The sequence below is a fragment of the Lolium perenne genome, chromosome 2 (genome assembly GCF_019359855.2).
Source record: "Lolium perenne isolate Kyuss_39 chromosome 2, Kyuss_2.0, whole genome shotgun sequence".
Lineage (NCBI taxonomy): Eukaryota > Viridiplantae > Streptophyta > Magnoliopsida > Poales > Poaceae > Lolium > Lolium perenne.
The window spans coordinates 268,687,415-268,700,783 of NC_067245.2; the positions used below are offsets into that span (position 1 = coordinate 268,687,415).

General features: G+C 44.6%; 1 protein-coding gene across 1 annotated transcript; it reads left to right on the plus strand.

The window, feature by feature from the left end:
• The first annotated feature begins 870 nt into the window (after positions 1-870).
• On the plus strand, positions 871-2,966 carry LOC127330633 (uncharacterized). The gene is made up of 3 exons (XM_051356776.1): positions 871-1,264; positions 1,462-1,694; positions 2,150-2,966. Exons 1-3 carry the CDS (start codon positions 925-927, stop codon positions 2,786-2,788), a joined length of 1,212 nt encoding a protein of 403 aa, XP_051212736.1. The 5' UTR covers positions 871-924; the 3' UTR covers positions 2,789-2,966.
• The last annotated feature ends 10,403 nt before the right edge of the window (positions 2,967-13,369 follow it).

A 13,369-nucleotide genomic window follows, 5' to 3' on the forward strand; every position in this document is an offset into this window, starting at 1 on the left:
ACAGGCTTGCTCCACGTCAGTCCGTAGATGTTTCTGTAGACTAATCAGTCTGTACGTCTAGGATTATTGTTTTTTCATATATGATCAGTTTGTACTCGGAAAGAAGCACGGTAAAGAGAAATCGAGGCGCGGGACGAGAAAGAGAGCGGTGACTTTCTATTTTTGGAACATGCAAGATGTCAGATTATTTTCTTTCCATATCAGGGTGGGGCACCCTTTTTTTTGCGAGGAATTAAAGGCTTTATTCACCCATCACCAGCACAATCAGCCTGGATACTGGTAACCAGAAAACTAGGCGGAGAGTTCATCCAGCAACTCGTCACCTCCAAAGTGCAAGCATGCTTAGCACAAAGGTGGGCAGGAGTATTCGCTGACCTCATTACATGTGATACATCAAAAGATAAAAACGAAGAAACTAGACCTTCAATCTCTTGTATAATAGGCGCTATGACAGCGCGAGAACCCGTACGCGATTCCCAGAAGTCGACGACCTCCTTGCAGTCCGTCTCCATCAGCACTCGCGTAAAACCTCGGAGTTTTGCGAAGATGACACCATCCCTCAATGCCAATGCCTCGGCGATCAAGGGGTGGGGCACCCGTAAGACTAACCAGTGCTAGGGCTGTGTGTAGACGGCGATTCTACACCCTAGACTCTACGGGGCCCAGAAAAGGAAACGAAAAAATCGCCTCCTAATCGTTGGAGGAAACCGGAACCGTCACGTATATTACGTACTCCGTACGAGGGGAAGCAGTCTTTTGACGTACGTAATAAACATACGTTTTCTGACCGGTCTGTCTAGCCGAGTCCTGATCGCTCCCGTTTGCAATAAGCGGCCGGACCTGCCCTATCCTAGCACCCGGCGGCGCAACCGTCGCCATCGAGAATCGTCCCAAGAACTTCTTTACGCCTCGAAAACGAGGATCATGGACCACATAGGAAAATCCCACTTCCTCTTGGGGGAGGAGGCGAAGACGGAAGGGGAATCATCCAGTTCCGGGGCAGAAAATGTGCCGATTATCCAAGACTCCAGATTAAAATCGAAGACAACCGTCGAGGATCCGTTTCCCGGCTTCTTGCTGGATTTTCTGGATCTCGCCTCCGCTGATGACGATGACAACAAAGAGGATATCCTCAACGGGGGGAAATCGGCCGAGCAGATAGCCAACGAGGAGGAGATGGCCCGCGAGGACAAGGAATTTGCTTCGCACCGTAGGTGCTGGGAAGATCTCTGGGAACCGACCTACGGATACTTCAAAGACAAGAGTGAGCAACTTATAGCAACTAAAACATGTGATTTGTGCATTACTTTTCATCTATTCTGTTTCCAACAATTAGTTATTCAATGAACCTACGTAGATATAGTCAATATTTTACCTGAATTTACGATAGTTAATTTAAATCGGAGGGAGTACTAGATTGCACCTAACGCACATGAACTTCGATTTGGTTTGTGTTTGCAGCGGCCGTCAGTCCCATGCACTTTACACACTCGACACCTGGATGCCGGCTAGATTCTGCCGCGTGCTTTGGGCCGACATTGCAGATCTTCACCATCAAACTTGCGGAAATAAAAGGTGGCATCAAATGGCCATTGTTTGTCTATGGCTTGGTTGCGGCACGAGACGACGTAGACCACAATCGTAACCTTCTCTTCTATTGCAGTAGAACGGAGTCTCAAAAGCTCGATCAAGATGTATGCATATGCTACTACGGAGTACCTTAATTTTCTCTTCTTTTTTTCCCTATATTACCTAACTACTACTGCATGCATTGTGCCTCTCTTAGTCTCTTCTAACATTGCTTAATTGTCAGGTCAAATATTTCTACCTATATTTCTCTTAGTGTGTAATTGTGAAGATTGTAGCATTTCTCTCCCCCCCCCCCCCCCCCCCCCTCCCCTCCCCCCCAACATGTCAATACCTAACTTCTACCGCATGGTTCCTCTCCTGTAACATGTTATTGTCAGCTCAAATTTTACTAGCTGATATATGTGAATCATTTCGTGCGCTTTTTATGTATGTTCGTCTTGGTGTGCAAGTGTGGTAGCATTTTCTTTGCTGGGATATTCTGTTTGTTTGCTTAGAAGTAGAGTATGTTTTATTCTTTGTGGATTTCTGGTGCTAACTGGATGATCAACCACACTTGCAGGATCCTTTTTTGCGCTTGATTGGCCCGTCTCGTGCCATTTTGTTTACAGATCATGTTAAGTTTGAAGTCCAACTACGATTGAAAGGTACAACAGAGTCTCAAGATAGAGCATTGATCAGAGCATTCTGTGATTACACCAGCGGGCATTATCCTGGTGTATCAACCACATCCTTCGAGAACTGCTTCTGCACAACAGAGTTATGCCTCGAGCGAATCGAACAAACTGTCCAGGCCACTATCTTGAGTGTTCGTGTCAAAAATGGTCCATGGCCTTTTGAATATGGTGGCGAAGTGGCTTGCTTTGCACCATCTTATAATACTGATCCATCGTCTATGAATGTTGTGCTGCTCTCTTCTCGTGGTAGACCAATGCCCAATGATTTAGATGGTTACCTCCATCTGTCAAGAAATGTCGTGTCAGTAGAATTGAAGGGAAGCCTAACATTTTTTGTACATGCCTACTCACATTCTGGTGAGATCACCGCACAAGGTCAGGTTTGCTTCATGGCCAACAAGTGCAATATAACTCAGCAGACATGTTTCTTTCATGATCCTGAAGTGGAGGTGGAGATAACTGTTGCCTGGTCTACTCTCGTTTCGGATAAACGGCGTATCGCGAGTCAAGGATGGATGCTTTAATAAGTTTCTAATGAAAGGATAGATGCCTGATGTTTTTGAATTAATGGTACATGTCGGGTTCTTGAATGTTATGAAGATGGACCAAAATGGGAGGCCTGACAAGCTAGCTCTTTCCATCCTGTTTGTTGAAGCGTCTTAGTATTATTTTTGTATGAAAAAATAGCTGCTATATTCACCTTGGATGTTCCAACCATTGGATTATTTCACTACTAGGAAAAGGCTTATAGCCGCACTTATTACCGCCGGCGAGTACGATTCGAAGATGCCGGCGGTAAGGCCTTCCAGGATCGTCTCACGTTACCACCGACGAGTTGGTTTCAGGTCGCCGGGGATAGGGCACTTACCGCCGGCGAATCGGGATTGGAATGGTCAGGGGTAAGGGTTAGGGGTAAGGTGGGCTAAGAGCACCTGGATGGGCCTTTCCTTACCGCCGGCGAGTTTATCTCGAAGATACCGGGAGTAAATTAACTACCGCCGGCGAAATCTTGAGACTAGCTAAACTTGTAACAGACAGACTATATATGGGTTTATTTTGTAATTTGTAAAATGTTTTTTTTGTTTCTTAAATTTGCACAACCTTGGACGCCAGGGCTAACTGATTTTAATTCTTTTTTTTCTTTAAATATGTACCACCGGCGCATACAAATACGGCTTATGTGCCGAGGGTAACAAATACCCCCGCGAATATGTGAAGGCGCCGGGGATAACGACACGTTACCACCGACGAAAACGAAGGTGCCGGCGGTAAAGCATTACCACCGGCCAGGTGATCGCTGGCGAACACGAATGCGCCGGCGGTAGGCCTTTCTAGTGCGCCGGTGGTAAGCCTTTTTCTAGTAGTGTTTAGCTATGTTATTCTGGCAACTATCTGTGTGTGGACTATATGTCATGTTGTTTTTATTAATCATCTTTCTGGTATTTTGTGTATAGGTCGATTATCTGCTTGGCTAGACTTAACTTTTAGTTGGCAGTTTGTTCTTTATTTCTTTCTCACTTGCTTTCTTTTTAAGTTAAATTAAACGAGCTGGGTTTGGTAGATGGGGCGGAGCTGGAGCTCGAGTCACCCTGGTGCACCAATTAATATGCATAAAAATTTCAAGCAATAATCTACTATATAAAATATGGTGTATGCTTCCTTTGTTTTAACACTAGTAGGAAAATGCTTATAGGTGGAGCTTAGTTCTGTGGCGCACCACTAAAAATGCGCTACAGAAAGCTTTTTTGTGGCGCACCAGAAAGGATGCGTCACAAAAATAGCTTATTTTTGTGGCGCACTACTAAACCATGCGCCACAGAAATTAGGTGGGACCCACATCCTGCCACCACCAATAATTAGTGTAGTTATTTCTGTGGCGCACAGGGCATGCTGCGCCACAGAAATAAGTGTTCTGTGGCGCACTAGTTCTGGTGCGCCACAAAAATAAGTGTTTCTGTGGCGCACTAGTTCTGGTGCGCCACAGAAATAGTGCCTCTTATATCACTGCCGTACCCCCTCCCTCGCCCGTACCCCCGTCTCCCCTCTCGATCCCTACCGCGTGTCGCCGCCTTCCATGGTGAGCGCCGCCGCCGTCGCCGCCTTCCATGGTGAGCGCCGCCACCGCGGCCCCTCCTCCTCCACTGTCGTACCCCCTCCCTCGCCCGTACCCCCTCTCTCCCCTCTCGATCCCTACCGTGCGTCGCCGCCTTCCATGGTGAGCGCCGCCGCCGTCGCCGCCGCCTTCCTCCGCGAGGGCCGCATACCGCCGCGCTCCACCCATCCCCACCACCATCAGCAGCACATGCCGCTGCGGCGTGGAGGAGGAGGGGCCGCGGCGTGCAGGAGGAGGGTCCGGCGCCGCATCAAGTAGGAGGAGTCACCGCGTCCTCCTCCTCCACCCCTGCCGTCGTTGTCAACCTCCTACTCCACCCCTGTTGTCGGTGAGCTCCACCTCTTCCCTCCCCTCCCTCTTCCTCTCCCGTGCGAGCACAAAGTGCTCGTTGAAATGTTGATGTGCTGCTGTGCTGCTGTTGTGCTGCTGTTGTGCTCGATGAAATGCTGTTGTGCTCCCCTTTTCTTATTCTGTATAACTTGGCTAATTACAGAGAGGGGGAGAAGGTTAGTGTTAATTGATGTCGTTTATCTGGTACGCGCACAGGGATTGAATTATGATCCCATTGCTTGCAGTTGTTGCCTGTCAAGCACTGCATGAAAGCCTTAATTAATTGCTTTACTGAAGCTTTGGCCTTAGTGAAGTGTCATGTGCAGGTCATGCTACTATTGCTTGATTATTTGGTGCTATGCTTGTTACTGATGAAGCTATAGTTGATTAATTGGTGCTATGCTTGTTACTGGTGCTGCTATATTGCTTGATTAATTGGTGCTATGCTTGTTACTGATGCTGCTATATTGCTTGATTAATTGGTGCTATGCTTGGTACTAAATGGATTTGATTTGTTTTCCAACCTTTGTTGGTAACAAATCCAAAGTCTGAAGCTGTATAAGGTGATGAGGACTTGTTTACTGGTGTGGATTGCTTATGCTGTGTTGTGACCTCATTAGCTCTTGCTACTGCCACTGGTTGCATCTCATAGTTGGATAATTGGTTCGTTTTGGTGAAAATAGAGATATTCACAGTAGGGAATCATGTAAATGAATGCCACACTGTGGTATCCTTTGAAGAAAATGGAAAGTTTCTGATGGTTTAAAAGACTAGGTGATGCTAGGTTATTAAGTTGGCTGTCAAGGTTGGTTTTATCTGGTTAACTTGGATAGGCTATGTGTTCTTGCTTACTTATGCATATCCATCTCTACTGGATTTACTAGCTCAGGCTTGGCCTCTCTCTTGGTTACTACCAAGTGATGATTAATCCATTATGGTACCCCAGCTTTGTTTTGAACTCAACTGAGTAATGATAAATTTCTATTAGTTGTTGGCTTTGATGAAAATAGAGATATCCACAATAGGGGATCATGTAAATGAATGCCACTGTGGTATCCTTTGAAGAAAAATGGACTGTTTCTGATGGTTTTAAAAGGCTAGGTGGTGCTAGGTGATTAAGTTGGCTACCAAGACTTGTCTCATCTGGTTAGCTGGGATATGCTATGTGTTCTTGCTTGTTTAGGCATATCTATCACTTACTGGATTTACTGGTTCTTGCTTGACCTCTCCTTTGCCAGCATCACTTGGTCTATACCAAGTGATGAATAATCCCTACGGAGCATCTGCTCCATGCTAAATGGTTCTCTTTATAAATGATTTGGTCTTTAATTTTATTTGTACTTGCCGATGATTAGAATGTTTGGTCACTTGTGCACTCTGGGGTGGGGCCAGTGAGGCTGGTGTGATGGCACAAATATCAATCTCTTGTGCATCCTACCTGGCCTCGCTGACCCCATCCCTGAATGTTAATATTTGTTTGGACTAACAAAGTATGAGGCATATGCTATCTAGTTGATACCACTTGGCTCTTTCTTCCTTTTTTAGTGTCGATGATTAGAATGTTCGGTCAACTGTCACTCCGGGGTGACGCCAGTGAGTCTGGTGTGATGACAAAAATATCAATCTCTTGTGCATCCTACCTGGCCTCACTGACGCCATCCTGGAATGTTCATATTTGTTTCGACCAACAATGTATGAGGCCCTCATCATTCCATTTGCTTTGGTTTTTCAGAATACCGATGATTAGAATGTTTGGTCACCTATACACTTGGGGGAGGGGCTAGTGAACCTGGTGCGATGACACAAATATCAATCTCTTGTGCATCCTACTTGGTTTCGCTTACCCCTTCTCTAAATGTTAATATTTGTTCTGACCAACAAAATATGAGGCATTCCATTTAGTTCATACTAGCTACTTGTCTCTTATTTGAGTTGGCACTTCTTAATTGCATTGGCCTTTCTTCCATTTTAGTGCCAGTGAGCCTGGTGTGATGGCACAAATATCAATCTCTTGTGCATCCTACCTGGCCTCGCTGACGCCATCCCGGAATGTTCATATTTGTGTTGACCAACAATGTATGAGACATTTATTCCATTTTGTCTTGTGCATCGGATTTGTTGGCCTTTCTTCCATTTTAGTGCCGATGATTAAATTGTTTGGTCACCGTACACTTGGGGGTGGCGTTAGTGAGCCTGGTAAGATAGCACAAATATCAATCTCTTGTGCATCGGACTTGGTCTCACTAACGCCATCCCTAAATGTTAATATTTGTGTTGACCAACAATGTACGAGGCATTTATTCCATTTCTCTTGTGCATCGGACTTGGACTTGGTCTCACTTTCTTCTATTTTAATCAGAGAAGGAACCGGATGAAGTCCCCGATGCAAGCGAGCCTGGCGGGTGGAGAGGAGGGAGCAAAGGAGGAACCGGATGAAGACCGCTTTGTATCTCGAAATGGTGAAATTTGTAGGAATTAAGAGTTGTATGTAAAACATTTAACTCTTGTCACTATATATGTATCTCGGTCGGGCTCTAATTAATGTGATGATGATGTCTATGTTATCTGTGCAATGTACATGCTATTTATATTATATCTGCAACTATATATAATATGTATAATACATGTATACTGCTGTGTATAACCTATATGTGTATAGCAGGGAGCTCAAAATCTTGTATAATACGAGCAATTTCTGTGGCGCACCGAAACGAACTTCTGTGGCGCACCGAAATACTGATGCGCCACAGAAACCTTAATTCTGTGGCGCATGAGAAGGTGCGCCACAGAAACCTTACTTTTGTGGCGAAGTTTCTGGGACGCACCATCCATGCGCCACAGAATCTATTTTTGGTGCGCCACTAATGCGCCTTTTCCTACTAGTGTAAAATAGGTGTCATTTTTTAATATAGATGTATCTACACACTAAAATGCGTCTAGATAAATCTAAATCTACACAAAGTTGCAACACTTACATTTAAACAGAGATAGTAACATATATAATATGATTTAATAAGAGAGGATGTATGTATAAATAAAAATGAACAAGTAATAATATAATATCAAAATGCCACAGGACAATGTTACTTGGAAAAGTTGTCTTGTATTTTCAAATTCCAAAACATCATCAAACACCAGAGCTCAATAATAACCCACAAAATGAAAAGTAGATTTGCACTTTTCCTAATATTCAACTAGCTGAAAATCAATTCACCATAAGTCAGATCGTTGTCTGTTCACACTTCTGCTCCGGTGCTCCTCCCCTGGAAAAATATGGGCACGTAAAATACAATAATGGTGGAAAAATATGGGCACGTAAAAGGGCTCACGATCGTAATTTTGAGTGTAGGTCCACCGTCCGTACAGCCATGTACAGGCCCGTATGGTCCCCCGTTGTGTTGTACCTCGTTTTATACGTATCTACGGTCACGTGCGTGTGCCGAAATAAAAAAAATGCTATAAAGATCTTGCTTATGTGATCTCTTCTTTTTTCCTTGCGCGACGTATACATATCGTATCAATATAGACAAGTATGCATGGGCTAGACATGAATTTCGGCGGATCCAACATAGGAAAAAATATCAACTATGACCCTTCAACTTAGTTTAGGGGGGAGCACCGGAGTAGCCCTCGTCTGTTCATTCCAAAACATGACTCTCCTGGGTCCTAAGCTAATTTGTTCAGTTTTTCGTTTTCACCATGTTGGTTCAACTTAGTCTGGTTTTCTCTTTCCTTGCATCCTCTCATTCTCCCCTTCCCATGTCTCTGTCTGGGAGAGAAACGTAGGCGATACGCAGAGGTGCAAATCTCTCCCACGGCAGAGGTGCCACCGGAGACACCGCTGGAGAGGCAGGTAGGATCTGCCACCAGAGCAAGGAGGCCTGGAGGATCTGTTACCGTACCGAGAAGGCGACGAGGATGAAGGGCGGGCTCTTCCATGGCAAAGCTACCACCGGAGATGCCACCAGATCGAGGAGCCAGGAGGGTCGTCGATTGGTTTTGAATTTAGTAGACGCGGTGATTCATGGTGAATGCAGCGTGGTGGGATAAGTTCAGAGAGCGTGCATCAACTTAGGGTTGTCATCTCGCTTTGTCGATTTGTTGTTGTCTTCCTTCACATCGTTTTTGTTTTCCCTGTTGGGTATGTCTATGATGTTGCGCCATCATTTTATTTTTCGAACTTTTCGTAAAGCGTGGCTGCTTTGTTTATAAAACAGGACGAAAGCCTATTTGAAGTAGTCCTGTTCTCGCCCTCCTTACCCTGTAGGGTATTTCTTTTTACAGCAGAATCCTCTACCTCTAACTTGTATTTAAGGCGTGTAGTACTAATAATGAAGATGTGCGTTGTTACTAGTCATAATTAATTAAGCAAGCCATGATTAGTTAACTGCAACGTGATGCGATCACTAAACTTTAAGACCTGGACCGAACGAATCTAGGCAAAGTGGAAACAAGGAAGTCGTCAAAACACTACATAGTTTAGCTTTGCAAGTACTTATTTTTCTAATGCGACTTCAGTACGGGTTGCCTTCGTTTTGTCAGTACAGAGAACCTAGTGTAGCTAGGCAAAGCAGTTGATCTTCTTAACTAACGTGTTGCCTTCATTTTGGCAAGCACTTGATCTATTTAATCAACGTGTTGCGTTCATTTTGTCGATACGTTGTACCCTGCTAGGTTACCAGCAGTGAAAGGACGTGCATACGTGTGTCTGTAGTCTGTACTGAACTTGGGTTTGTTTTGGGCGGAGTTCGGTTAGCCAGAAGAAACAAAGCTAACCTAGTAGGATCTAACCAGTCATATGGAAAACTAGCTAGCCAGGCATCGTGTAACCGATAGCCCACACCAGCTGAAGCAAGTGGGATGTACTATCTCAGAATACCACGGGCACCCATGTAAGGTATTACATAAACGAGTATGCATACTGCATTACCGCTATAGAGGGGGGAAATTAGAATGGTAAATTTGTTGACTAGGGACGTTGAAATGAAATACTAAAAACGGTTAACATGATTCCGGACGATTTCACCGGGTTATTCTTAAAGTCGTGTTGGAGCATCATGAAGGAGGATCATGAGATCCTCCAAAAGATCAAAACCGTGTTTGAACGCTGCATAGGCTTAACCAGCGGGGTTGCCTAAATTATGGCCTTTGTCAACTTTGCAAGAGAGCCGGAGATTGTTGCGAACCTCGTGTCACTACAGGAATCCTGCAAGATGCCGACGGCCTACGGCCCTCGGCGTAGCACCGACTTGCCCTCGGCGTACGATACACCGACAGGGCCCCTCGGCGTAGCTCCTCGGGGAAGTTGGCCTCGGTGGAGGCCACGTAGCCCTCGGCGTAGCGCCGCCCGTCGACGTAGACGGAGAGGGCCGACGGCAGGCCCCACCCGTCGGCGTACTGGCCGTCGGCGCAGCTCGCTAACCGGCACCATCAAGGTGACGACCGCTACGGCTACGCGAGGGCCGCACCGTCGGCGTACGTCCACACGTGGCAGGACCTGGGAGACCCTGGTGCTCGATACGTCCACATGTTCAAATGTATTTATTCTATACAAGTTTTGAAAGGAATCAAGGACTGGCTTGTCCTGATTAACGTAGATATCACGCAATGGAACTTTGGCAAGGTCAAGGTTTTAAATACGATCATCTACTTGTACAATGGTATGTGTATACATGTAATGTGCCCAGTATATGTATGGAGATTTTTTTTTTTTACGGGTAAATATACACTTTTATTATGAAGTGGAAATTACAAATAGCTCAAGCTAAAGCTCAGGGCCTGAACCAGGCCAAACGATAGTTCTCTCCTCTGCCCTCGCAAGATTTACGAGACAGTGACTAGTCCTAACCTCTAAACTGTCTACTTTTACAAACTTACACAAATCTATCTTGATTAGATAAAAGCCTAATATCAGAAATGATGTTTAGAAATGGAGAGCAATCTAGGGACTTCTCTGAAGCAACACGAATGACCTGGGAGCAATCCGACTCCACTATGACAGGTAACGGACTATGTTCCAAGGCTAGCTCCAAGCTCTCCTTATAAGCTCACAACTCTGCTTCAACGGCTTCAATACAACATCGCAAAAAACGACATGCATAAACAATGATATTCCCATCGGCACCTCTAAGCACCATGCCACACCCTGTCGTGCCTTCATCCAATTTAAACGAGACATCAACAGTTAATTTAATCCATCCATCAAGGTGTTTCGACCAGATTTTACCAGGTGGTTTCATGGGCCGCTCATGTCGGATCACTGAGGCGGCATCGACAATCAGTTGTTTTCCCTTTATGATCGCTTCAGTGGGTTCATCCGAATTTCTTAGGATCTTCAGATAACCGCAAAGAAACCTTTTGGAAGACTCAACTCATGGCTGGGGCTTTTCATGTGTTACTTTATTGCGATTGTGCCAGGCACGCCAAGCTACCAGAAGAACGGCGTCAATCATCTGTTTAGGTACAGAAGTCAGTAGAGATCTAAACTAATTTGGAGAAGAGAGCTGCATATCTTTATCTGGTGGAAGGTTCCAAACATGCCTTATATTTCGCCAGAGACTGAACGCATGGAGACAGTGGTACAAGGCATGAGCACCATCTTCTTTCGCCATCCCACAAAAGTTACAAAATCTAGTCACTCGCATATTTCTCTTCAATTTATTGACCTCTATGGTCAATGCATTTAAAGAAGATTTCTAAGCAACCCGTTTTTACCTTTGGAGGTACATTGGCCTGCCGGATTCTTGACCAACACGGGTCATCCCCTGGCCGGTTACTAGAAGTACCAAAGGAACACTACTCGGGTAATTTGGTGAAAGCCGGATTGTAAGCGCTACGTTCAGTAAATATACCGGACTTCTCCAATTGCCTTGCGCTATGACATCACCCATCATCCTTCTTGAAGGTTTTATTTTTAAAATTTCTGTAGAATCTATTGGTCTGAAGGTTTGGTTCACAAGTTGTTCCTTCCAATTACCATGATCATCAAGAAGTTCCGCCACAAAACGGTAGTCTTGAATTTGGTCATGGGGTAAGCACCTTACAGTAGCTTTGATGTGGGATTCATCTATCCCGCGGTGAGAGTCAGGATTCGGACTCAGGTCGATTTTCGTCGGGCAGAATCGAGTCGTAGTATCGAATCGTAGAATCTAGGATCCTACCATACTTACTTAGAGAAGTTATTTTTATCAAGCAAAAAGTTTTTTTAATAGTATAATGGAGATAAAAAATAATAATCCATAAATTTTCTAGCAAGAATGTTCTAGCATAGATCATTTGAGATTTGGTAGGTAAATAAAGGGTAGTGAAAGTGAAAAGGGCTTGGGATGTTTAAGTAGTATCCTTGTAGGTTTAGCGGATGGGAGAAATACTGAGTTGGTAGAATCAAAAAATCCATAAAAAGGATCGAGATTCTATATTATTGTAAAGGATTCTTTCATTTGGATCGGGACTCAACATGGATTCTACTCGATTGGGATTCATAGTGGGATTTGGATCGATACTGTGATGTAAGATCGTCAAATCGTAGGATTCCGGTAGTAGGATCAGAACACGTGAACACAAGCTGTCCGGGAATGCAATGAGATGCCAAGCTTGCCGAACCAACATGGCCTGGTTGAACAACCTCATATCGCGGAATCCCATGCCGCCCTGTAATTTGGTACGAGTCATCTTATTCCAATTAACCCAATGGGTCTTTCGTTTACCTTTGTCAATTCCCACCTATAATCTCGGACTAATTTTGTAAGATCGTCGCATACAAAAAATGGTAACTTAAAAACCCCCATCGCATAGGTGGGGATTGCTTGTGAAATTGCCTTGATCAATACCTCTCTTGCACTTTGTGCCAGTTGAAAGGACATGGCGCCTCCATGTGTGGTTTTGGTAATTCATGAAAATCCCTATGGACTAATGGTTCCTTGAGGTTCTCTTATAAGTTGTGTCCATAGGCAATGTTTGAGCCATATGTTGGTCTCAAAGTTGCAAGATGAAGAAGATCAAGTGCAATATGGAAGATGGATGCAGACGGTCTTGAAGATGAAGAGGGGTGAAGACGGTGTAGAAGATGGATGAAGACGGTGGCGTGTATGTTGAAGAAGTTGGATGAAGATGGTGGCATGTACAATATTGCAGAGGGATGAAGATGGAACTTGTCGGCTCTAGTGAAATGTGCAAAATCAAGGTTTGTTCTTGGTAGGATAGTTGGTTGCATCGTCGGAGAGAGCTCAAACCTTGCATGCATTCCATCGTGTTTTTTTGGTTGTTGTTTGTTCTTATCCATGAGGTGTTTTAGAGTTTGTGTTCATTCTCATTACAAGCTCTAGCTCATCGGAAACGGATATCGCATGTTGCGTGTTTAAGTTGGATAATTTTCTTGGTTTACCGTATTGAGAGGTTGCACCTCCAAATTGATAGTAAATCATCCTCCATTTGTTTTAATGTTTTCATCTTGTGCGGAAATAGCTTTTTTCGTTCTCTTTCCAGTAAAATTGGTTTCACCCGTAATGGACTTTCCTATCTTAAATTATGCATTTTACAGTTGCCTCATATTTGATTTAGAAAAGAAAAAGGAAAAAAGGGGGGCCGATACTGGCCGGTCCGTTCGCTAGCTTTGCTATCTTCTTCCCAGCAGCCCATCTCCGCTTTCCCGGCACCCGCACTA